This window comes from Andrographis paniculata, unplaced genomic scaffold, assembly GCF_009805555.1.
Source record: "Andrographis paniculata isolate CXL003 unplaced genomic scaffold, ASM980555v1 Contig12END, whole genome shotgun sequence".
In the NCBI taxonomy this organism is placed as follows: Eukaryota; Viridiplantae; Streptophyta; class Magnoliopsida; order Lamiales; family Acanthaceae; genus Andrographis; species Andrographis paniculata.
The window spans coordinates 2,012,501-2,036,703 of NW_026137402.1; the positions used below are offsets into that span (position 1 = coordinate 2,012,501).

General features: G+C 34.5%; 3 protein-coding genes across 8 annotated transcripts; all 3 read right to left on the minus strand.

Moving 5' to 3' along the window:
• Positions 1 to 7,180: 7,180 nt before the first annotated feature.
• On the minus strand, positions 7,181 to 11,532 carry LOC127252710 (sister chromatid cohesion protein SCC2-like). Its single transcript, XM_051277010.1, has 8 exons — positions 11,473 to 11,532; positions 10,309 to 10,848; positions 10,031 to 10,240; positions 9,907 to 9,957; positions 9,595 to 9,753; positions 9,355 to 9,522; positions 8,548 to 8,844; positions 7,181 to 7,647 (listed from the first exon to the last, which is right to left on the minus strand). Exons 1-8 carry the CDS (start codon positions 11,530 to 11,532, stop codon positions 7,258 to 7,260), a joined length of 1,875 nt encoding a protein of 624 aa, XP_051132967.1. The 3' UTR covers positions 7,181 to 7,257.
• A 763-nt stretch (positions 11,533 to 12,295) lies between these two features.
• LOC127251911 (uncharacterized) lies at positions 12,296 to 13,949 on the minus strand. Its single transcript, XM_051275864.1, has 2 exons — positions 13,547 to 13,949; positions 12,296 to 13,211 (listed from the first exon to the last, which is right to left on the minus strand). The coding sequence occupies exon 2, from the start codon at positions 13,203 to 13,205 to the stop codon at positions 12,483 to 12,485; it is 723 nt and encodes a 240-aa protein (XP_051131821.1). The 5' UTR covers positions 13,206 to 13,211; positions 13,547 to 13,949; the 3' UTR covers positions 12,296 to 12,482.
• Positions 13,950 to 15,147: 1,198 nt separating this feature from the next.
• LOC127251921 (uncharacterized) lies at positions 15,148 to 19,387 on the minus strand. 6 transcript variants are annotated; one of them, XM_051275873.1, is made up of 4 exons: positions 19,221 to 19,387; positions 17,577 to 17,750; positions 15,914 to 17,470; positions 15,148 to 15,479 (listed from the first exon to the last, which is right to left on the minus strand). In XM_051275873.1, exons 3-4 carry the CDS (start codon positions 16,506 to 16,508, stop codon positions 15,184 to 15,186), a joined length of 891 nt encoding a protein of 296 aa, XP_051131830.1. In that variant the 5' UTR covers positions 16,509 to 17,470; positions 17,577 to 17,750; positions 19,221 to 19,387; the 3' UTR covers positions 15,148 to 15,183. The 6 variants fall into 6 exon arrangements, with proteins under 6 accessions (XP_051131830.1, XP_051131838.1, XP_051131847.1 ...); XM_051275881.1 differs by having other exon boundaries at positions 17,577 to 17,781; XM_051275890.1 differs by lacking the exon at positions 17,577 to 17,750.
• Between the last annotated feature and the right edge of the window lie 4,816 nt (positions 19,388 to 24,203).

The window sequence follows — 24,203 nt, forward strand, 5'->3', positions numbered from 1 at the left end:
TTGCGTAGACTGGGCGGCAACCCTCTGCCACTTCTCCACCTAAGTGGCCGACAGTGGCCTAGACTAGCCAGCCACTGCCAGCCATTGCTCCGCCAATGTCGCCTACCCAGGGCGGCAACCGTCTGCCACTGCTCCGCCAATGTTGCCTAGACTGGGCGGCCACCGTCTGCCAATGCTCCGCCAATATGGCCTAGACTGGGCGGCCATCGTGTGGCGGGACGTGTCAGGGCGGCCTAGACGTTGCCAGACAGCGTGTGGCGCTGTAGTCGGGGCTGGGCAGGCACCGTGTGCCACGGCTCGGCCATCGTGTGCCACAGCTCGGCCACTGTGGCCTAGACTGGGCGGCACTGTTTGCCACCGCTCGGCCATCGTGTGCCACTGCTCGGCCGCTGTGGCCGAGACTGGGCGGCACTATGGCCTGCACGAGGTACACGGTGGCCTGGTATGCTTCCTCAGCTTTTGAGTATCTTCTGGGGTCACGTGGGATTTTGATCTAAATGTATCTTTAGGGGGGAGGGTTTCTTGGAGGGGCAAGGGGAGGATTTCTCTCCCTTAGGCACGGATGGACGTGCATAGGTTGGACGTGACACCAGCAGGCACGGATCGGCGTGGCGATCGCTCCCTCGCCCGGCACACGGCCGGGCGCACCTCAATCTGCCTCCGACGACGGGGGCGGCTAGGGTTGTCGGCGACGGTATGTTGGACGACGGGCCGCACGATGGCGCCCGAGTCGGGGGACGGCATGCGCCGTGCAGCGAGCTTAATGCCCCACCGGGCGTTGGACTGGCGCACCATGGGGCGTTTCCGATTTCTGACTCGGGGGCCGATGGGCGGTCGGTCGGGGGGCACGGCCGATGTGAGCGTGCCGGATTGCTCCCATTCGGCGACAGTATGTTGGACGACGGACCGCACGATGGGACCGAGCCGGGGGACGGCATGCGCCGTGCAGCGAGCTTGATGCCCCACTGGACATCGGGTTGGCCCACCACGGGGCGTTGCCGGCTTCCGGCTCCGGGGCGGATGGGCGGTCGGTCGGGGGGCGCGGCCGATGTGGGCGTGCCGGATCACCCCCATTTGGCGACTGTATGTTGGACGATGGGCCGCACGATGGCGCCTGAGCCGGAGAAGGGCATGCGCCGTGCAGCGAGCTTGTTGCCCCACCGGGCGTCGGGCACCACGGGGCATGTCCGGCTTCCGGCTCGGGGGACGGAGGGGAGGGGACGCCGTTATTTTAATTATGATGGAATTAAATATTGAGATATATCAAACCAAATACGAAAAACGTTGTATTCTGAACTATGCAATACATTTTAAATTATAAACATACATACGTAAAAATTTCGTATTATAATTTCTAAGTATTATTAAATAGTGATATAAACATACAATAGCAATATATGATGAAAATTAAGAAAATTATAATAGTTTATATAATTTAATGTTATCCAAAATGTGTGAGTAAAGATGATCCATTTTTGGAAAGTGAATAACACTGGGCATGCGATTGGTATACTTGCTCCAAGTGCAGCTAAGTTGTTGCCTTTCATTGTTAAACCCGCTCAAATTCTATGTGCCATTGTTGTCATCTTGTTCAGATTTTTCGAAAGTTAAAGGGAAATATGAATTTTGCACTCTATGCTTAAGTCTTGTTTTGCTTATTGAAGACAATCATGATGTCGACTTTGGTGGGAAAAGTGTTGATTTCAGTGACCGGGAGACGTACGAGGGTTTACACAAGGAATATTACGATATTGTTAAAACGGAAGAATGATTTGATGCAAATGATGTTTATTCCGCACCAAGCGGGGTCAAGGTAAAAAAGAATCGTCGATCTGGAAATGTTTCGGATGACTCTATTGAAGCTGTGGCAACTAACTTTGACGGCGATGATGATGATTCGGAGCTTGAGAAGAAACAACATAGAATGGAATAAATTTGAGAATTGGATTGCCGCGAAAGCAGCTGTAAAATCATGTAAAATATAGTTTATTGAATGGGCTTTGAAAATACTTCTCAAGTTCCTTACAACAATTGGTAAAAATACCGATAAGAAATTGTCATAGCATGACGTGGCTACCATTGTCAACGATTATGTTAAAGAGAACAAGCCCATTAATCCTGAGAAAAAAATCATAAATTGCGATGGATGGCTACAAGCTCTATTCAAGCGACGTACAGTGAGTAGATACAGAATCAATGACCTTCTGGAGGACCACTTCTCCGAGAATCAAAGAGACATCGAAGATGATGCAGCCACAATCGTCTACGGTGTCATAATCAAAAGCAATGCTCTCGACTGAATTAGAGTCGAAAATAACGAGACTCTCAGTGGAGTCGTAAACAATAGAACTCTCACTGGGGTTAGAAACAATGGGACTCTCAATAGAGTTGGAAACAATGTGATTCTCACTGGTGTTGGAAATATCGAGATTCTCACTATAGTCGGAAATAACGAAACTCTCAACACAGTAAAAAAATATGGCTCTAGAGAAACGTGGCAGACAAATCGCAAACAGATACGCATACATAGTTCAAAAGTAGACAAAATCAAAACTCAACATAGAATCAAAACCATAAATAGAAAGACTAACAATTATAGGTATAGTTTCAAAATTTGGGAAACATCTAGGTATCTTCCAAATTGAATGTACCGGAGAAACTTAAATTTTTAAGTTGTGTTTATTCTCGAAGAAAAATAGGCTCATATACCATATTGGAAGAAATTTTGTATAGTCGTCAAAAGTAACATTATTATTCACAATAAAAATGGAAATCTATAAATAGGCATGACATACAAACTCGATAAACTCAAATCATAACAATATAAGCTAATGGATAAAATCAAATCTAAAACAACTAAACCTAATCTAAAACTGAATAACTAAAATATTTGAATAAATAATAAAGTATAATATATTATGATTGTGATCTCAAGTCTAGACGTAATACCATTATTTTTTATATCTCATCGTTGAAATAATGACATAATTTATTAGGTTTTTTCAGGGGGTGTTGCATTATAGGTTTGAAGAATACAATACCCTCAATTATTTCGTAGATCCAAATTTTATTACGATTATGAAATTTGGTTTGCTTTATTTGCTTCATCATCTCAACTATTTCAAAATGATAGATTTTGACTAAGGGTTTTAAGTCATGATAAATTCCAACAATTGTTACCTATATCGCATTAATGTAAATCACTAGAGATATTGTCCTATAAGATATTTTTTTTGTAGTTTTTCTATTTTCTATATTTATAAAAAAAAATACCAAAATAACGTTTTAGAATTTTAAAATCATTGGACATAATTATTTAATATTCTTTCTAAAGGTATAAATGTATTTGATTTATAAATTATGTTCTATTGCTATTAGTGATAAGAATCAAGATTCAATAAGAGTTATAAATTTCATCAATTATTCTTTAGATATTATCTCATATTCTGAATATTTGGTGTTTGAAAAGTTAATTTGAATTGTGGTACAAATTAAAGAGAGGTCATGTGAGCATCTAAAATATTTTCCTTTCTTAAATATATTACCGAATTGTTTTAATATGTTTTTTAATATTTTAAAATTATTATTGAGTTTATTTTCACTATATATACTATATAGCATTTCAAATGGAATACTTTGAATAAAATATAATTAAAAATAACTTGTTACAAAATATTTTCTTACGTTAAGAGAAATCTAAAATATTCTACATTCTTAAATATATAACCCAATTTTTTTAATATGTTTTTTAATATTTTAAAATTATTATTGAGTATATTTTCACTATACACTATATAGCATTTCAAATGGAATACTTTGAATAAAATATAATTAAAAATAACTTGTACAAAATATTTTCTCACCTTAAGAGAAATATAATCGAGAATGATTCGTTGAAAAAGGATATCATCTATCTTTCATATGTTTAATGTGTTATTTTAACATCAATATTACAAAAAGAATAATCATAACTTATTGCATGTCTTTTATGTAGAACCTATATATTTTGAATATAGATAATAAGTCCAATTATAAAAGAAATTGAAAAAAATATAATAAAAAACATAATAAGAAAAGTAAATGCAAGGAATACTATTATATAGTACATATAGAAGATATGTTCTCGTTACCACTCTGATTTAATAAGAAAAAGTTTTACATTATTTATATCAATTATAATATAAATGCAACATAACATATGATAATTAATAATACAATACATAGTTGATTTCAACATAAAATATGATTGTACAATACATCATATATATATATATATATAGACCAATCAGCACATAATTTCAACTAATATATCATGTATTCCTCTAATTGAAACAATGTATTGTCTGCATTGTTATGATGTGTTTGACTCGAAAAATCAATACTATATTGATTTCTCATAACCAATAACCCAACACAATTACCTCTACTATATATGTATGTGTGCAGGGAGGATGTGGATACTTTGTTTGAATGTAGTAAGGGAAAAAAAAAAATCAATTCACTTACGGTATTTATTGAGAAGGTAAAGTGTGTTGTTTGGAGAATTATTACTGTTCATCCAATTTTTTGACTAAAATATTAAATGAAAAATTAATTTTTATATTATATGAAAAATTAATTTTACATTTAAAATATTACATCAATATCAATTTTTACTGTATCAAACAACTATTTAAATTTAAATTTAATATTCATAATCCAAACTACAAAAAATACACATATGTTTATTAATATAAACACTATTGTATGAACTAACAACATATAATATTAGTCATATTACTAATTTTAGCTCAAAGTGTATATTAGCACAACATAAATATATGTTATGAATTGATAGTACATAATAATAATCCACACCATATTCCACATGAGTTTGTTGAAATCGTAGTATATGAAATCTAAGTCAAAAGGAATCAACAAGGGATTTACCGAATATATGAACTGCATACGAAATTACTAAAAAGAAATTGACCAACATATTAATATACCACAAGAAATGAGCATCTTCAACAGAGTATGACATTGATGCCCATAAATCAATACCCGCAATTTTAAAACTTTCAATAGTTCAAGTTTCAGAATCCGAGAAAAATATCAAAATGTTATAATAATATTATATATTTGGCATAGTCTAACTTGTTTTATTGGTAGAATATTAAATTCAATAAAAAAAATATTCTAATAGCATATTGCAAAATTTCAAATTATTTAAAAAAAAATCACAAATCCAACGATTTCCGCTCCCAATTTCAATTTTCAATAAAAATCACAATTCTAAGAATTGTTTGTTTAGTACTATTAATCCCGTAGCATATCCATTTCCGCTCCCAATTTCAATTTTCAACCAACGAATGGCAGCTACTGCTTTAGCAGTGAACCACTTCCTGCACAATTTCTCCCATTCTTCCCCACGGAGTGGTCCGGTGCTGTGAGACGGCGGTTGAGTTGGCAGAGAAGAAGAAGGCAGTGGTGAGGAATGGGAGCGATTCGCTGGAGATATGCAGAGTGCTCAACGGAATGTGGCAGACCAGCGGCGGATGGGGCAGAATCGACCGAAACGACGCCGTAGAGGCCATCATGATTCGGTACGCCGACGCCGGCCTCTCAACCTTCGACATGGCGGATCACTGTAAGTGTTTCTTTGCTTATCTGCCCTAATTATTTGAAGAAGAAGATAGTTATATTCGTGCAAAATCAATTTGGGCAAAATTGTCATTTCGTAACAGTAGAGAAACCTATGGCGGAGAACAAAGCATCGACGAGCAATGCGATAGCGGATAGGATAAATTTGATAAAATCCAATTCCGAAAATTAGGGTTTCCACCCCCAATCTGCTAATGGCGGTTAACATTTGTACCTCATACTGTCAGTTTGCATTTATTTCAACCAAAAGCAGGGCTGATAAGCGTACAAGTGTATTTGGAAAAAGGAAAGTGGTGGGGAGATCATTTGCTTGCTTGTTAACCGACGATAAGCAGAGAATTGAGCTTAAGAATGAGAAGGATTCACTGGATTAAAATATATATAAAAATAAATAACTAATAATATTTAATATATTATTATTAATAATATACTAGTATAATATTTTTAGTTTTATTTTCTAATCAAACTTCTATTTATCTTGTTTGTTTTGTTTGAGTAAGAGAAATAGAGGTTGAGAAATAAATTATTTCAATTTCTCTCCCATATTCAAAGAAATTATGTTCCAATATATATATTTTTATTTTTTAAATTCTTTTGTACTATTTAACTTTTATAATTATTTATATTATATTATTTTATTTTTACAAAATTATTTTTAATTTATCATTCAAGTATTTAATTTTTAACAAAAATTTATACTAAAATATGATCTTACAAAACTTTGTATATGATTTATAATTTTTTTATTTAAAAAAATTCAACATAAATATTTTTTCATGATTCTCACTAGCTAAAAGCCTCTTTTGTTATTCTTGTCCGATCCATTTATTTTTTTTATATAATTCTCTATTCTACCAATCAAGAGAATTAATTATCATTCTCTCTTCAATTCCCTTTCTCTCCAATTCCATTCTCCACTGCAATTTTATTCTTTGTACCAGATGACACTAAGTTATTATTATAAGTATATATTTATCAACATTTCTTTTAAAATTCTCAGAGTACAGCAAAGTGCAGGTACCTACTTGCTGGAAACACATACATATATATACATCATTGCATTGGTAACCAAAAAAAAAAAAAAAACAAAGGTTAAACTAACCATCAAATGTGGTGCTTATTCAGACCTTGCCTTAAGTTTGAATGGAAAGTACTCACTAACCATTCAAGCTTAAACTGAAACCCAGTACATTAAAAGAAAGAAAACATACACCAACATCTAAGAAATGTCGAACGACAAACTATAAAAGAATTTTATTGTAATGTCCACCGTCAAGAATATTTATTGGAAATAATTCATATCTAGGCAGTAGATACTGTGAGTACTGAATTCCTGCTTGAGTTAGAAACCACTCACAATCCTTCGGTATTACTAAACAGCATTCATTCCAGATGCTGAGCACAATAAAAAGTTTTAAGACAATCTGAAGTAGTAAAGTAGATCCCTGCCACACTTTGCAGAGGTTATATTAAATAATATACAAGACGTGCACTCTCATAGTGGTTTAAAAGAGCATCTCTTCAGAACATCACTGGATCGCATATAGAAGGATTCCCCTAGGAAGCAAATTAGTATATAGTAAACAACAGGAAGTTTGGACTCAACACAAGCATCTACAATGTCAAAACAAGCCAATTCCTCTTTACATACATATAAACATAAAATGCTGAATGCACAATGACCATCGGACGCGACCATAACAGATTGTACAAAAGCAAGTAATTAGAACAAACAGAATAAGAGACTTCTTGATGCATACACGGTGCATCCAAATCTTTATAGAAAACTACTGAGGATAGGTGATTCACTTGACTGTAGTGGCTATGATACATAAAAGTTGAAATGTTAACCTGACTCTTAAGATACGGCTGCAGCGTGATTACAAAGCGTGAAGGATCGGAAGCTGGTATGCATAATGTAGGATCCACAAGACAGAAGGCATGCAACAACAGAATGTATGGGAGCATATGCCCCTTTCCATCATCGACATTCCTTTCAGTAACCTGGAGAACACAACAATATAACTGTTAAATAATCAACACACAACAGCTTAAGCTAGGGAGGGGTATTATTTTAGTTTTAAATCCTTCAAGACCCCCTCACTCAGCAAGTTACGTCCACAAAACCTTGGACATGACACATTTTTCTACTAATGGGTAACAATGGATTTGAACATGGTCCTCCCACCATGTTATGCTAAAATAATTGTGCAACATTATTCACACAGCAATGTCTGTGTAGTGTTTCTAGTGTGTATGGTAAAGTAATAAGTAGATAAAATTATAACAATCTATCTTGATAGCAAATCCATGAAAATGTGCCAATTGTATAATCTATCAAATGATTTTTAGTTGGAATGTGAATCATATATTTCTAGATGTGTGAATAAACACAAAACAAAACTGATATTTCTTTATTTCTTGACCACAGACTTCTGCATATTGCATTACGCATATATATACATCACAAAGGAATAGTCTAGAACTCCCTTTAAATGCTAGGTAATGTCCTACTATTTACAGTGTTTCTAGGAACTATCACGTTCTTAAATATTCTACACATATCCCATACACCTAAAAATATTTAACATTTTCACATACACCTAACAAGATGCATGGCCATAACTAGTTCTATAGTAAGAATGAACTTTATGGTGCCTATAAAATAGGTTGGGGAATGAAATATTAGAAATCTCGGTGCCAGGATATAAGGAATCACTCCTGAGGTGCAATCCAATTTAAGTTCTAGGCAGTAGCCTAAGTCTTTGCTTGCATAGTTACAAAGATCAAACTATTTTAGAGTGCATGATACTAGATACCTACTTCTTAATGCACAAATAGCAATATGAAATGCAGGTGCAATGAACAAGAGGATAAAGCTTACTGCCTGATTCCCAGAGATACCTGCAATATGTTCTCCAGCAGACACTGGCACATAAGCTCACAGCGCTTGCGAACTGAAGCTAGTAATACAGGATTTATCCCTGCAGCTTTAGCTGCTTGTGGTAAAAAATCAAGGGCTAAGGTTCGTTTAATGACAACTGCAAGAGGTTGGTGATTTGGCAATCTACTCAAAACCTCAACAACCTGTTCCGTCTTCTTAGCAATTTCCAATGGAACACAACTACCATCTTTAAAGAGATGGCCCGGTGTGCCAGACTCCTCAAACCAGAACTCATAAAATGTCCTACAAACCAGATCCTGTAACAGTACATAAGGAACAAGGGACTTAATACAATTTTACAATATTGTAAAAAGAAGTTTGGAATTATCAAAGGATTGTAATGCATCGATGAACTGTAACTTTATCTTTTCTGATCACCAAACCAAATCAAACTCCTAGACCGAAAATAAAGTTTGTGCAGAGATACACAACCCTTTAATGGCATTACCTTGGTTCAGCAAACAGGAAAAATAATCAAACATATGAACCCAAGAATACACAGTGCTATCTAAATTAGATTATAGATGCCACTGTTCAAAAACAAAAAGGAAAATTGCTTTCCAGAGTAAGTCATGGTAGCAGGGGCTAGTTAATTGGATGTAAATAGATTTCCAAATATTACATGATCAAATCTTCTGGTGCCATTATCTGATTAATATACATAATAATAGGTTTAAACCAGAAAACAAAGATGGTATTAAAGAACTTCAGAAGTAAGGCTCAAAGGCAAAATAAACTTCCCTGTCAAATTTAAACAAATGGAGTACCTGTAGGCTTGACTCTTCATCATTGATACGAGAAATTATCTCAACACAAGCAGTTGTATAATGTGAAAAGTCGGCACTAGAAGTGCACATATCTCTAATAATCTTAATGGCACGTTTCCGCACACTTACTCCAGTATCTTTTGTTCTCTCTGCTACCTTCTCAAAATACTATGGAAGGCCAAAAGAGAAATGAAAGTCAAAACAGACACCATAAGTGCAAAACATAAAAATGAACAGTACCTTTAGACCAACATCAGGATAAGAAGCAATATGACGACCAACAAGCTCTAGCGCTGCTTCTCTAACTGATATAGCAGAGTCACAAAACCTCCCTTCAACAGCTGCTTGGACATGCTTGTCACCCAATACCTCTGGATCTGCTTCTACTATAAAGCTAACCTATAATCATTTTGTAGTAACATACATAACATAGTTAAGTCAGCATTAAAAAAAGAAAGTGTCTCCCAAATCCAGAAAAACAAATAAAATAAAATAGAAAAGTGACAAAAAAGAAAGGTCAACAGTTGCAGATACATGATGGTCATGACATACCGCTCGCAAAGCCTTAGCACGGATCCCCGGCGAGTTCTCCCGCAGACTTGCCTGTGATGCCAAAATGAAAACTCTAGATAAGTATCCATGCTTCCAAAATTATGGGTATCAACAATTCACCTACGAGTAGAACTTGAAGAATCTTGTCAAACCCTCTGGCAAACGAACTATTCTGTGCCAATGCCAAAGTAATTCTTTTCATGGAATCCCTTGACATGAAAGATGAGTCCACATGAGAATCAGGAACAGTTGCTCTGGATTTCAACCTCTCAAGTAAATAAGGGAACTTCTGTTCGGCGGCAGGGTCATCTTTATGCCAAAGGCAAAGATAAAACTGCAAATTAATAATTATCTCAACATAATGACCAATAAATATACCCATACTAAATGCAATTCCAATGCAGGGATGAACCATCGTATAAAGAGGTGTAGTTCATCTCCAGACCCTGCATCCTGCAAATAATTTAGGAGCATTTGTTGGATAATCTCTTCTTTTGAGACTGTGATTCTAGTTCGAGAAGACTTCCCCAAACGATTGTGATTAGATTTCTTGTCATCCTGATTCTGGGATACAGAATATGTTTTCCAAACAAGAAGCTGTTTCTCACATAAGCAAAGTTGACAATCAAAGTTGTGAGTAGTATCATGCTCTCTTCCCCCGATACAATCAACATGAAATTGTCTATCACAACTTTGACAAGCAAAAGTAGACCTTCCGGAAACTGACTCAGAACAAAGAGAACATGTGTCTCTTGGAGAACTAGAATCAGCACTGTCATCATTCATCAACTCCTTTACAATCCAAAATGTTTCCTCCCTGCAGATGACAGAATCATGTTTCAACCTTGCAGCGATAGTACCAAGAAGTTCAATGGCCATTGTTCGAGCATTATTATCTTTTGATTTCAGCCCAGCATTATGAAGTAACAACACACAGAGAACCTGTAAAATTATTTTTATTTTTTATTACAGGATTTATTAATTATTTTAATAATTTATAAATTCACATGTGAAAATGTAAACTAACTCATCAGGTATATCAAGCTTCTAATTATTCAAATGTACTCAATTTAAGATATGTTCTCTCCATGGTTCTCGGATAAATTGATACTTGTGTATAGCGGGGTTCTCGTTATTCCTATGTCATCCTTGTTAAATTTTGAAAAGATTTTGTCTACATAATGAGTTTGACTTAGTATCAGGCCATCTGTGGTTCTTTTGATATAGATTTCTAAAAGCACATCAACGAGACCCATATATTTCATGTCAAATTTAGAATTTTACATGTCTTTGGTAAATTTAATGATTTTATCATTGCTACCCACAATAAGTATATTGTCTACGTAAAGACATATAATTACATAACCTGACTCAGTGGTCTTTACATATATATACACTTAATCATTATTCATCACTGTATGATTAAATTTCTCATGCTATTTATTTGGAAATTGTTTAAGTCCGTACAATGATTTTACAAGTCTACACACTTTATTTTTCTTTCCTGGAATAGTAAAACATTCTGAAGAATGAATTCCAACTTCAAATTAGCACATATAACTAAACAGGCCTGAATGAGTGCGAAGGGAAAAATCTCGAACCAGTTACTATAGGATCAAGTAGCATATCCAAGTCGTCATCAAAACAATAAAAAACAAAAAAATAAAATAAAATAAAGTAGCATATCCATGTATGTTGCCAACAAGAATAAATAGGGAAAAATATGCATTCGCCACTAGAGTTCTGCTGTGGTGCTTTTCTAGCACGGGAAATCAAAACTAATCATCAAAACAGATTGATTCCGAAAAGTACTTTGTTATTCAAGAAAGATGATATCACAAAGTCAGTAAAATCGATTTTACAGAAATGAGCAGACTCAAGAAAACTTGAGGGAGTAGGAGAGGGCACATTTGAATTGATTTTCATATATGCGAATGATGAGTGAGATGTGTATACTTATATCATTTCAAGGATATCTTATTCAATCAATTCATTATATCTAAATACGCATGCAGCTAATTTATGAACAAACATTTCCTGTGCTTTTGAAAAACGCTTTATTCAGCACAAATTTTTTCATAACAATTTTTCTAAATCACACATCATGTGAAGGTGAAGCAGAAATGACAATACAAGCCAAGTCGAGTATTCATAGCTGCAGCAAATTAATTGCGATCTACAAAGAATTCTACTCTCATGTCAACTGAAATCGAACATATATACATACATATATATATTCAAGTAAAAGCAATATACCTTGTAATTCGTACGTTGTAGCTTGAATTCATTTCAAATGTGCAGAGAAGCGACTATACAACAGACTGCTCAATGATTTGGCCGTGTTTCCTGTACAAGTTTCACTAGCACACAATGCACAAAAATATTCGACTTCGATAATTTTCAAAATTTTATTATGTGAACCCTGCATTTTTTTTTTCTAAAAAAAATAAAGAAGCATATTTTCCTCTTAAAAAACATAGCATCAAACATTATTTAACTAAAAACCTCAAACCAAATCTTTCCAATCCAAATCCAAGATAGCAAAGAGCAAGTGCACAAAAGATATCTATCTAGCTTCAAAAATCAACGTTGAGCCATTTGGTATAATAGACACAAGTAGCTGGGGAGATAACCCCATCAGGCGTGCACACACTAATTCGGGGACAGGCTCCGCAGGGGATCGAACCAAATGCACCCGTTTTCAGAGGTTTCACAACCCCAGCACCGCTTGCAGTTCTGTAACATGTTTTACCAATGGGAATCGAACGATAATCTCCCACCCCTGTGCTCTTGACCTCTACGATATCATTGTCCAAAACCATTGCATTCAGTATCTCATCGACTTGCTGGCTACTAATCGTAAAATTCACTATGCCTTTCCTCTTCAGCACATCGTGAACATCCTCCAGATCGGCAACAACCTTCCTCTCCAAATACTGTAAGCACACCCTTTTAAGCACAGTAATAAGTTCTTGGTCAAGGACTCCATTGACGTACCAGTCGCCCCCGGTTATTTCCTTAGAAGGTTCGAACTCGAAAGCCATATAGTGTTTCCTTCCTTTGTTTTGAATGTTGACAACCTCCTTAATCAAGTTCTTCGAAATCAATGACTTGAGCGATTTGTTAACAGTAGGATCGGGCAGTTTTGACTCTTGCTTGATGTCTCTTAACCAAATGCCCAAATCCTTCTTATCTTTGATCAAATTCAGGATTACACGCTCGGCATCTACCCGACCTTGCGGTTCACTTTCAGGCCTCCTCCGCTTGCCAGCGGAGGGATTTGCTAATTGGCGACTCATTCCGATCTGAATTGTAAATTTTTGTTATTTATTAAGAGTAAGGGCAAGCGGAAAAATAAGGGCAAGCAATTTCTACAGCATCCTTAAGAAGATAATAGCGTTCTTCGATTCCAGAGTGTCAATACCTCTAATATAATCAATGAGTAGCACGTCTATGCAAGCAATCAATCAACCTTATTAACTCAAGACAAATAATCCATGATCATCGCACCTTAAGATTATAAAACACCTATCATAGGAACTGAATTTCAATCTCGATTCCAAATCTAGCAATGGCATAGCCTCAATAACTTATCTCCAAAACTTGAAAGAATTAGGGCAGAGAGATGAAGAAATATTACCCAATTAGAGGAGTGGATGCGGTGATCGGCGACGGCCTTGGCGGAGTGCGGTTCGTGCTGGAGGTTGTTCTGGCTCGGCGGAGATTGTCGGAGGCGGAGTCGTGACTTCTGATGGAGGACTGGGGGAGCGATGGCGTCGCGGTGAAGAAGACGCTCGCCGGCGTCTGGATCGGCGGAGGAAGGCGACGGCGCCTGGCGGAGGACGACTGGTGGAGGAGAAGAAGAAGAAGAAGGAGAAGAGGAAGAAGAAGAAGAGGAGGAGGAACAGCGGAGGTCGGAGGGCTTCGGCGCGGCGTCTTCTGGCGGAGGGAGGAACCGGCTGCTGGGCGAGAGAGAGGGAGAGGGGGAAAGGGATTAAGGATTAGGGATTTTGTTTTTTTCGTTTTATTTATTATTTTATTTTGGGATTTTATGGTTAAAATTGAGTACAAGCAATGAATGGGCAGTGTGACAACTACGACAACAGGTCTTTAGTAATGATCATTGGTCATGACTAAGAATGATCATGACTAAGATCATCCGCAACGGAGAGATATTCGTTCTTCATTATTTTTTATTATTTATACACATTTTTTTTAATAAATATATTTTTTTATATTCGTAACAATAATATTTATTCTAATTTTTTAATAAATTTTTATTTTTATATTTTATATTTCCTTCTTTTTCACGAAAAATGAGTCATTTTGTCAAATTGTGTAGATTATTAAGTTATTAATGATAAATTATGATAATATTTTATTATTTTTTATATATGTAACGTTGTTGGTATTTTAAATATTTTTAGAATTATAATATATGTATAGATATATCACTTTGAAGACAATAAAATTTTATATAATACAAATGAATAAAAAAAAATATTTATTTATTTATCATTATCATTAATTAGTTTTATAAAAAAAATTAGAAATTTTAAAGATAAACTTGCTAAAAATAAAAAATGGTCATCTTTTGTGGAATGTACCAAAAAAAATAGGACAGAGGAAGTATATATTATTTTTTAATTATAGTTTTAATTTTTAGTATTAATTATTTATTTAATTATTATATTATATTATATTATTATTTGTCAATATTTTGATTTATTAAATAAAATTATATAATATTTGTATTTATATATTTTAAAATTTAAATTGATAAAATATATTCAATATTAGTATCATTTTATATAATACAAAATATTATGAATTATAAAAAAATATTATAAAATTTAAATATAACAATAAATTCAATATAAATTACAAAAACAAAACATATAATATATATATATAATGTCATGTGTCCCAATTGGACTAGGAGAGCGCTCGATGCGGATGACCTAAAGCCTACCTTGCATGCTGAAAACTGGATGGAGTAAAGGGAATTAAGCAGTGTTATATGATTATGACTAAATGGAACATTATGATTTGATTTTTATATTTTCTTTTTTGGATTTAAGAAAATTGACACGTCTTTGCCAAGAGTTAGTAATTATTTTTCAAAAGACCTGCACAAAATTAAATAATATTATCAAAAGTATTATTAGCAATTAAATAAATAAAAAAAATTAGAATTAAATAAAGCAATTAAATGATTTTGGTTTTCTCCCAAAAAGCATTTTTCTTTATAATTTTTGAGCTAGACTTCGTCTCGCATCAATTATGAACATCAAAATCGGCAACGAGTGCCGACTTTATAGGATCAAGTGAAGGTCCCTCGTGGTATGATTTGAAGCGATGTCTATTGGCCACACACTTTTGCTTCGACTTAAAATTTTGATTCTCCTTATGACACTTTTTCGCTGCCAGTAATGGTGATCCCTTGGGAATCCATTTCCACTTTTTAACAATCTTTTTTTTAATCTTACTCTCTCCAGTTGGTTTTTTCTCTAACTGTTTTGTCAACACAGTTCTTCGTTTATTCTCATTACCAACTTTATAAGTTTCCTGCACTACAAAATTAATTACATATAACGATTCAAATTCAACAAAACATTTGATGGGATTAAAATATTGAAACGAAATTATTCTCCATCAAACTCCAAGCTGAGTGTGCCATTTTTAACATCTATCTTCATTCCTGAAGTGCACATAAAAGGTCTTCCTAACAAAAAAGGCGATGGATTAAAGCAATGTGCATCATGCATATCTAAAATATAAAAATTAACAGGAAAAATTAAGTCATTTACTTGAACTAGTACATCTTCTATCATACTATTAGGATAAACATTGGTTCGATAAGCAAGTTGAATAATAATTCATGTTAGAGGCCTTAGATTTAAAGAGTCGTATATTGATCGAGGCATGACATTAACAGCAGCTCCTAAATCTAGCATAGTCTTAGTTATCTCAGTTTTTTCAATCTTGCAAGGGATAGAAAACATACCTGGATCACCTGTTTTAGGTGATATCTTTCTTTTGAAAACAACCGAAACGTTCTCACCCACTACAATGTACTCATCCCCTCGCAATCTTCTTTTGTTGGTGCACAGTTCTTTCAAAAACTCCGTGTACTTGGGGATTTGGTTGATAGCCTCCTGGAGCGGGATATTAAGTTCCACCTTCTTGAATATTTCCATCATCTTTTTTCGTTTCTTTGCCTTTTGTGGTTTCTTCAACCTGTCAAGAAAATGAGTTGATTTAGCTTCAGTAGGAAGAACAGAGTTAGGAGGTACCTTTTCGTGAAGTTCAGTTTCTTTTTCAATCTCAATCCCCATTTCAATATGATCCTCATTCTGTTCCTTTGAGATAGGAGGTGGACATTCCAATTCATTTCCGCTACAAAGGGTTATAGCACTCGTATTCTTTGGGTTAGGCCGGGAAGAACATTCAATCATCGTATCACTGCAGATAGTGATGGAGCTGACATTTGCTGGATTTGGCTCAGGCTGCACAGGCCACTTTCCTCTTTCACGTAGCTGCCTCACCTCCTCTGACACTTGATTGATCTGACCTTGTAATTTGTCAACGGTCGATCTCATCTCTTGTTGGAACTTTTTCGTCTCTTGTTGGGAACTGCAAGGTAGTGGTAGCCATAGACTTCACCAAGTCTTCCAAAGATGGACTGAAGTTGCTTGTGGGTGCTTGGGGCGGCTGTTTCTCTTAGAAACGAAGTTGTTGTATCTGTTGCGTAGCTCCGAATGGGTGAGGAGCATTACTCTACTATGTGTTTCTATAGCGCAGGTTCGGATGATCTCTCCAGCCTGGATTGTAGGTGTTAGAGTACGGGTTGTACACTGGAGGTTCATTCACACCATAGTTTGCAGCGTTTACATCCACTGCATAGCCTTCTTAGAGGTCAGACATGAATCTGTAGGGTGGCTTGCACTTGTAGGGTAGCTTGGACACTCGAGTTAGATTTTTCCACGACCATCTTGCGAACAAAGCTCGTCAACACATGAAGTTATTGCTGCATCGATTGGATAGAATGGTCGTTACTGTTTTCGCTCAACCGTCCAACATCCCTCGAGCCAAACTGTTGCGTGTTTTCAGCCATCTTCGCAATAAGATCCCAAGCTTGTGCTAGCGTCTTATTTACTAAAGCTCCACCACTTGCAACATTGATCATGTTCCTTTCCATCAATGACAAACCATCGTAAAAGTATTGAATCAATAGTTTAGGGGGAATTTGATGTTGTGGACATGCTTATTGAATCGCTCTCAATATTCATGGAGCGTTTCACCTGATTGTTGCTTGATGCCACATATCTCCTTCCTCAGGATCGCAGCTCTGGAAGTTGAAAAGTACTTCTCCAAAAATTTATTTTCATGTCGTTCCACGTGTCGATGCTTCCAGGTGGGATATAGTAGAGTCAATCCTTTGCAGCATCTTTGAGTGAGAATGGGAAAGCTCTGAGTTTGATCTGTTCGTCAGTAACACTTGGTGGTTTCATGCTGGAGTACACCACGTCGAACTCTTGCAAGTGTTTGTGAGGTTCTTCACCTGCAAGTCCATGAAAAGAAGGCAATAAATGAATTAAGCCAGATTTCAGTTCAAAAGCAACAGTGTTATTGAGTATTGGAAAGTTAATGCATAAGGGCTGCTGCACCAAGTCGGGAGCAGCCAACTCCCTTAGAGTGCGGGTATCCTCAGTCATAACAGTCTCTTGATCACTTTCAAAGTCGCTAGAGCTAGAGATTTTGAGGTGGTTTTAAAATTCTGCCAGTTTCGCAACCTGAGCAGCTTTTCGTTGCTTGGCTTCCTTTCGTAGCTTTCGCTTAACCTTCTCGATCTCAAGATTAAATATCAATTCACTTGTACGAGAAAAACGGGACATAAACAGGAGGATAAATGAAAATAACACAAAAGAGTAAAACAAAGCGCCAATCCCCGGCAACGGCGCCAAAAATTGACCTTTCGCACGATCAATCAAATATTTCACATATTCCGTTATCACAATTTAATGTAATACAGGGGAAGGAATCGTCTCCACAGGGATTGTGTGATTCACTCTTTTCGTGTTCTAATGCAGTAAATAAAAAAAGGGAATTTTCTTTTATTATCTAATGAAAATAAAATAACAAAGCAATTAAATTAAGGGAGAACTAGCTATTAAGGGGATGTCTGGCTCAAGGGATGATGCAGTTATGACACTTGTGTTTTGTCATTAATTCAATAAAGTTAGTTCTTATTAAAGTATCAATAAATTTGTTATAGTTATCAACAAGCTCTGACAACCAATTTTCCTTACAGTGTAAGTAATTAAGGTACGATCGTTAACCACCCTAATTAAGCAAATAAACCTAGGTGCCCCCATAAGAAATATTGCATAATCGCATTCTAATCTAGAAAAATCCAATTCAAAACAATTACTAGCTAAGAGGAGCAATTAGATTTGATTGTCTAACCCCGGGAATGAACTATTCAACCCAGTTCACCTATTTAAGTGCAAATACAATTACGGATATCCTACCTGAATTGACTTTAGATTATCAAACTAATTCAAATATCGGTACCAAAATATTCAATCAATCTAACAACCACAAACACTATTTTCATAATTAAACAAATATTGATAATAAAAAAGAACTTTTATAAAAAAAATTAAGAATATCCAAAACAAAAAACATTATCACCCCTCCAACCAGAAAAGTATCTACTCCATAATCAAATAACAAAGAAAAAGAGAAAGATAAAGTCACAGTGAAATGGAAAAATCTTCTCTGTCGATTTGCTCATGCGCTATCTATGAGTCTATCAGTCTGGCCGTTCTCTTTTTTATGAAACGTGTGACCCCTCCCATTTTATTTAATTTTTGCCTTAATTATTTTGTAGTTAGATTTTTTTGGTCTTTAATTAAATTTTGCGGTGAGGGTGTAGTTAGTCATGGCCATGACCGTGCAAATCTGAACTTTTCTTTACTTATTCTATCAATTACGCATATTTGCCCTCTGCATTCACAAAATAAACAATACAAAATCACTTAAATATGACTTGCGATTTCTAGCTATCATCGGGGAAGCATTCATTCGATTCCAATTCACAATATAATTCTCTCAATAAATACACTTCAACAGAATGAAACAATACAACTTTTTTAAATCATCAAAACACAATATTCGAATGCAATAGGCCATGGACGATTCTTAGAAAGAGATTTGTTCACCCGCCGGTTTTCGAACCGGCACACCGAAACCGAAATCGGTTCCAGTTTCAGACAGTTTTTAACTTCAAAAAGAAAAAAATCTCAAACCTGAACAGCGTTAGCGATGGCGGCCTTGGTGATTGGGCTAGAAACGACTGAGTGTCGAAGAAATAGGAAGAAGGAAAAGAGTGAGGGAGGAAGGGGGAAAACAAAGGGAAGAAAAGAGTGAGGAGGGAAAGAATAGGACAAGAAAAAATAAGGGTGGTAGCAGCAAAGTTTGGTTTGGTTCAAAAAAAATTGGGGGCCACGAGGGTCCAAACCTACATATTTATTTGTGGATTAGTTGTAATTATATGAAAATATAGGGTTCCAAATATTCATTGCGGAAGGTGCTGACATAGGCGGGGATCTCAAAGTAGCTACAATACCAGTGAAGACTTGCGTGTATACACACGTGTGCGCGTGTGGCACGTGAGTACAAAAGTCACTCTTTATGTAGATTTTCTCAATTAATTTGTTTTTTTAATTTAATTTGAATTTGATATTAAAATAATAATTGATAATATTTTGTAAAATAAAATTATATATTTTTTTTAATATTTAAATAATAAAATTTGAAAGTTGGTGAAAATATACACACTTAGCTTGAATTTAACAAATTCACAATATTTTTAGGAGTATATAGGTCCATATTCTTTGATTCCACAAATTACTCAATTTATATAAGAAGTTTTGCAGGTACGGTTAACAAATAGTGTAAAGATTATTAAAAGTGTCAATAATATTTTTTTTATTATTTCTTTTAATTTATTTATACTATATTTTAAGTAATATAAGTCTGAATTGAAAATGCTGCCACATCCTGAAAATGCCTTCCACTTGTGTGGGAAGTGAAAACAAAGGCTGGTTTCTGCATATTGTCGTATATCTTCTGGAATCGAGCTTCTTGAATTCGTCCCACTCGGTGAGGATGCAGATGGCGTAGGCGTCCCAGACGCGTTGGACTTTCTTACCCGTGGAGGGGCTCATCGGCTGGAGATGGAGGGGATGGTTCCAGTCGAACATTTTCATCAAGAGATCTCGTCTGTCACCTGAGGATCGTAGATGCTCAGCTGGGCCTTGTCGTGGAGAAGACACGAGCAGACGTCAATGGCAGGAGTCTCTCTTGTGTCTCCGGTGTCTTTCTTGAAGGATTTTCTTGTCGGCAACGGTGTTGAACACGGATGAGACTCTGATAGTCGTTGATCTTGATGACTTGCTTCCAGTATTCCGCGACTTCTGGGAGACCATTAACTACATCATCCAGCCCGGGCTCGTAGATCACTGTTCCAGGCAGTGATTCTTATCCTTGTACGTTACATCTCAGATTGATCGATGATGGTCGTAATATTCTTTGCTTGTTGTGTGCATCATAACGCCTTTTTCAGCCAACATAATTTGAGTACGAGGAGCTTAGTCATTTCTGCATCCTAGGCCATGATCTGTATCAGATTTCCCTCAGGACTATCTACAGATGGAAAAATCGAGCCACAGTGGCCCCGAAACTCATTCCATTTGCAACAATGAAGATGGCCATCTTGGTTTAAGCATTACGGAACCTTGAATGGATTACCACCATATAACCCAAAATCATATTCTGGGTTGAGTATTGGAAATGTAGCTGGACCATAGTCTCCCTATGCAACTAAACTCAGCTAAAGCTAATCAAGGAAGTGGTTCGTTGCCATCTTCGTCTGCTGCCTTGATGGTGAATAAGAACTTGCCAATCCCCACAGATTTTGCTAATCAAAATTTGACTGCTTTGAAATCAAAGAAGAGCAAACTTGCTACATGACATGCTATCATGGCAGAAAGAAGTGAATTTTCATGGCTCAAAGCTTCAAAGTATCAGGTCTGCCCATCAGAATCTTGGATTAAATTATATTCTCACGTGGTTGCATTTTTACATCAATCATTAGACTTTCTTCTAGTATCAAACTGCAGTGATCAAAAGTAGTAATTTTCCTTCACCAACTTTTTTATGGTATGTTTGTGGGGAAAATAATTGTCATAAATATGATGGTGCAGATTGGATAAATTTGCTCATTGGCGGACTTCATGGAGAAGTTCTCTACAATCAACCGGTCTGCAAAGTTCCACTATGTAGATACGATTTTTATTAAATTTAAATAATACATTTTTATAAAAATGTAAAAATTAAATAATTAAAAAAATAAATAAATATGCATTCATGTTCTTAATTCTCGTTTATCTCTCTACATGTGTAGAGAAAGAAGTTTTTAAGAAATTTCCATTTCTAAATCTTTATTTTTATATACCAAACACACTTTGACAAAATGACAAATTCATAATCATCAATATATATATTGTTACTATATTAACAAGTACAAACCTGCAAATTCGTCGATCCAACTATATGCGAATGGCTCCAATACAAACGTCTCCCTCAAATGGTTAGACAATATTGGTCCCTCAAACTATGTGCATATATATATATTGTCGACAACGATGCAAAAAACCTATTAATGGAGGATTGCATTTGAACAAAACAAATGCAAATCAACCTAAATCAAATAGAAAGAAAAATGTCAGCATTTATATGAATAATCTACAATTGCAGCTACAAACTCATGAAGCTATAAAAACATTTACTATGATACCTTTCGGCTTCTTTGGTTTATCGGACTTCTTTGGTTTCTCGGACTTCTTTTACTGAGGACATCAAGGGTTTGTTTGTTTAATGTTTTTATTTGAATTTTTTTTGTTATGTGATATATAGAAAATTGTGTTGTTAATATAAAAAATAATATTTTATGCTGAATGTTGATTTTTGTGAGATGATAAAATATATATATTGAAAATCGTATCGGAAAACAAAAATTCGATTTGAAATCACAACCAAACACATTTATTAGTCAAGCCCTTATAGATCAAGCGGTGAGACATCCCTCGCTTGAGGGTTGGGGGTGGGTGCGTGTGTGCATGTGTTGGGTGAAATTCCCATCGGGGGTGTCGATAATAGAATATATAATTTTAATAACAAGCCTTCTTATAATGATTCAAGTATCAACTATTTCCCTACATTATATAGCATTCTACTTACCATAAAAAATTAGTATATATTATTATACTTACTATAAACAATTACCATATTAAATTAATATATTAAAATACTTACCATAATCAATTAATATGTTATTATTACCATTAGATTTAGCATATATTATTATACTTACCATAAACAATTACTATAAAAAAAAGGTATTACATTAATATACTTACCATAAATGATTTAAATATTATTGTAGTTACCATTAAAATTTAATACTTTCTCCGTCTCACTTATCATATTCATATCTTCATTTTCGTTTGTCTCATTTATTCTGTCATTTTTATTTTTGGAAAAAAATTATAAACTTTAATTTTATTTTAAATTTTTTAATTTTAATTAAATTAATTAAGTATCTTAATCTCAACCCAAAATTATTTTTATTATATAATAATTATTTTCACAAATGTATTTTTAATTATTTATTAATTATATCATTTCTAAATTCTTATGTCCACCGTAAAAAGAGCACTGTAGCTGGAACAAAGAAAGTATATATTATTATACTTGCCATAAACAAGTAATATATTATTACACTTACCATTAATAATTGAGATGTGTACACACCTGAATGAAACAAATATAAACAAATATGAATGAAAAATTATAGCAATATATATATTATTACACTTACCATTAATAATTTAGTACTTTAATTCCGTCTCTAATGTCATTAGTAACGGAAAAAGTAGATTTAGAGACAAAAAAGTTTTGTTACAAAAATAATTTTTTCTTGTAGTGCTTGTACGGTGAAGGTATGCAAATATTAGATTTGTGTCGATTCCACCTTGTGTATAGAATTTTGATTATACCTTTTGCTTTTATACTAGAACTAGAATAGGGAAAGGGATCGTCGCATATGGAAGCATGACAAGTGCGGTGATATTGTTGGAGAGTCGCGTTTGTAATATTATAAAGTTTCTTACTAAATATCAAAAAATAAATTTCATGCTTATATTTATATTTGGTATGTTAAATTATTGAAATAAATATTGACCCGGATATTTGAGATTCAATTTTTTTTTTCATTTAATTGCATAATTATTTAAATTATTACACTATTTAAAATTTTAAATAATATTAAATATAAATTTAAAAGGAAAAATAGCAAAAAATTCCATGTGGTTCGCAACAAATGCTGAGAGGACCATCGATCCTAAAATTCTATTTTACCTACATGTTGTTTGAAAATTATTGCAAAAAATATCCACAACGTTAGTAACTAAGATTACGAGGCACGCGCTTAAAATTGCAATTGGTATTACAAAATCATATATAACTTAATTGCAATTTATAAGAAGATATTTTTGTAGCTTCGTACCATATTATATATGATTTTGTAATATCAATTGCAATTTAAGCACGTGCCTCGTAATCTTCGTTAATTACTAATGGAAATAGTATTTTTTGCAATATTTTTTTATAAAATTTTATAACACTAGATATTTTCAGCAATTTTCACAAACAACATAGAGATTTTATTTTGGCTATTTTTCCAATTAAAAAAAATAATAATAATACAAGAATTGAGAGATTGATTTTTTAAGTTTCCTTTAAACATGCTCGTAATATCTCACAGTTTTAAGTAACCACAAACATCAATATATCTGTAAATTAAAATATATGTATAATTTTATTGAAAAAAATACAATATTATTTCATATAAATTTAGTTATTAATTATAAATTATTATATAGATATAATAATAATCTCACTGATTTTTTATTTTTTTTACCCACACATACATACACACCAACTCAAAATTGAATCCAAATCATAAAGCGGCATAACTAATAATATCACTAAATTTTATGTAATGTGTTGAACAACAAGCATAATTTAAAAAAAAAAAAAAAAAACTGAAAAGAATTTTTAATTAATATTACTCCCATAATAAAGTATTTATTTTTCTATTTTAGTTCGTACCATAACAAAGTATCAATTTTTTTTTTTTAATAATGGTACCTAACATTACAAATACT

Coding starts and splice junctions, on each gene's coding strand:
- LOC127252710 (XM_051277010.1), bottom strand. CDS start 11,532: ATGCTACTTGATCCTATAGTAACTGGTTCGAGATTTTTCCCTTCGCAC. Junction 8,845..9,354: donor ATGAAGAGTCAAGCCTACAG/GTACTCCATTTG, acceptor GTACTGTTACAG/GATCTGGTTTGTAGGACATT. Junction 7,648..8,547: donor TGCTGGAGAACATATTGCAG/GTATCTCTGGGA, acceptor TGTGTTCTCCAG/GTTACTGAAAGGAATGTCGA.
- LOC127251911 (XM_051275864.1), bottom strand. CDS start 13,205: ATGAGTCGCCAATTAGCAAATCCCTCCGCTGGCAAGCGGAGGAGGCCT.
- LOC127251921 (XM_051275890.1), bottom strand. CDS start 16,508: ATGAGATCGACCGTTGACAAATTACAAGGTCAGATCAATCAAGTGTCA. Junction 15,480..15,913: donor ACCTAAAACAGGTGATCCAG/GTATGTTTTCTA, acceptor TTAATTTTGTAG/TGCAGGAAACTTATAAAGTT.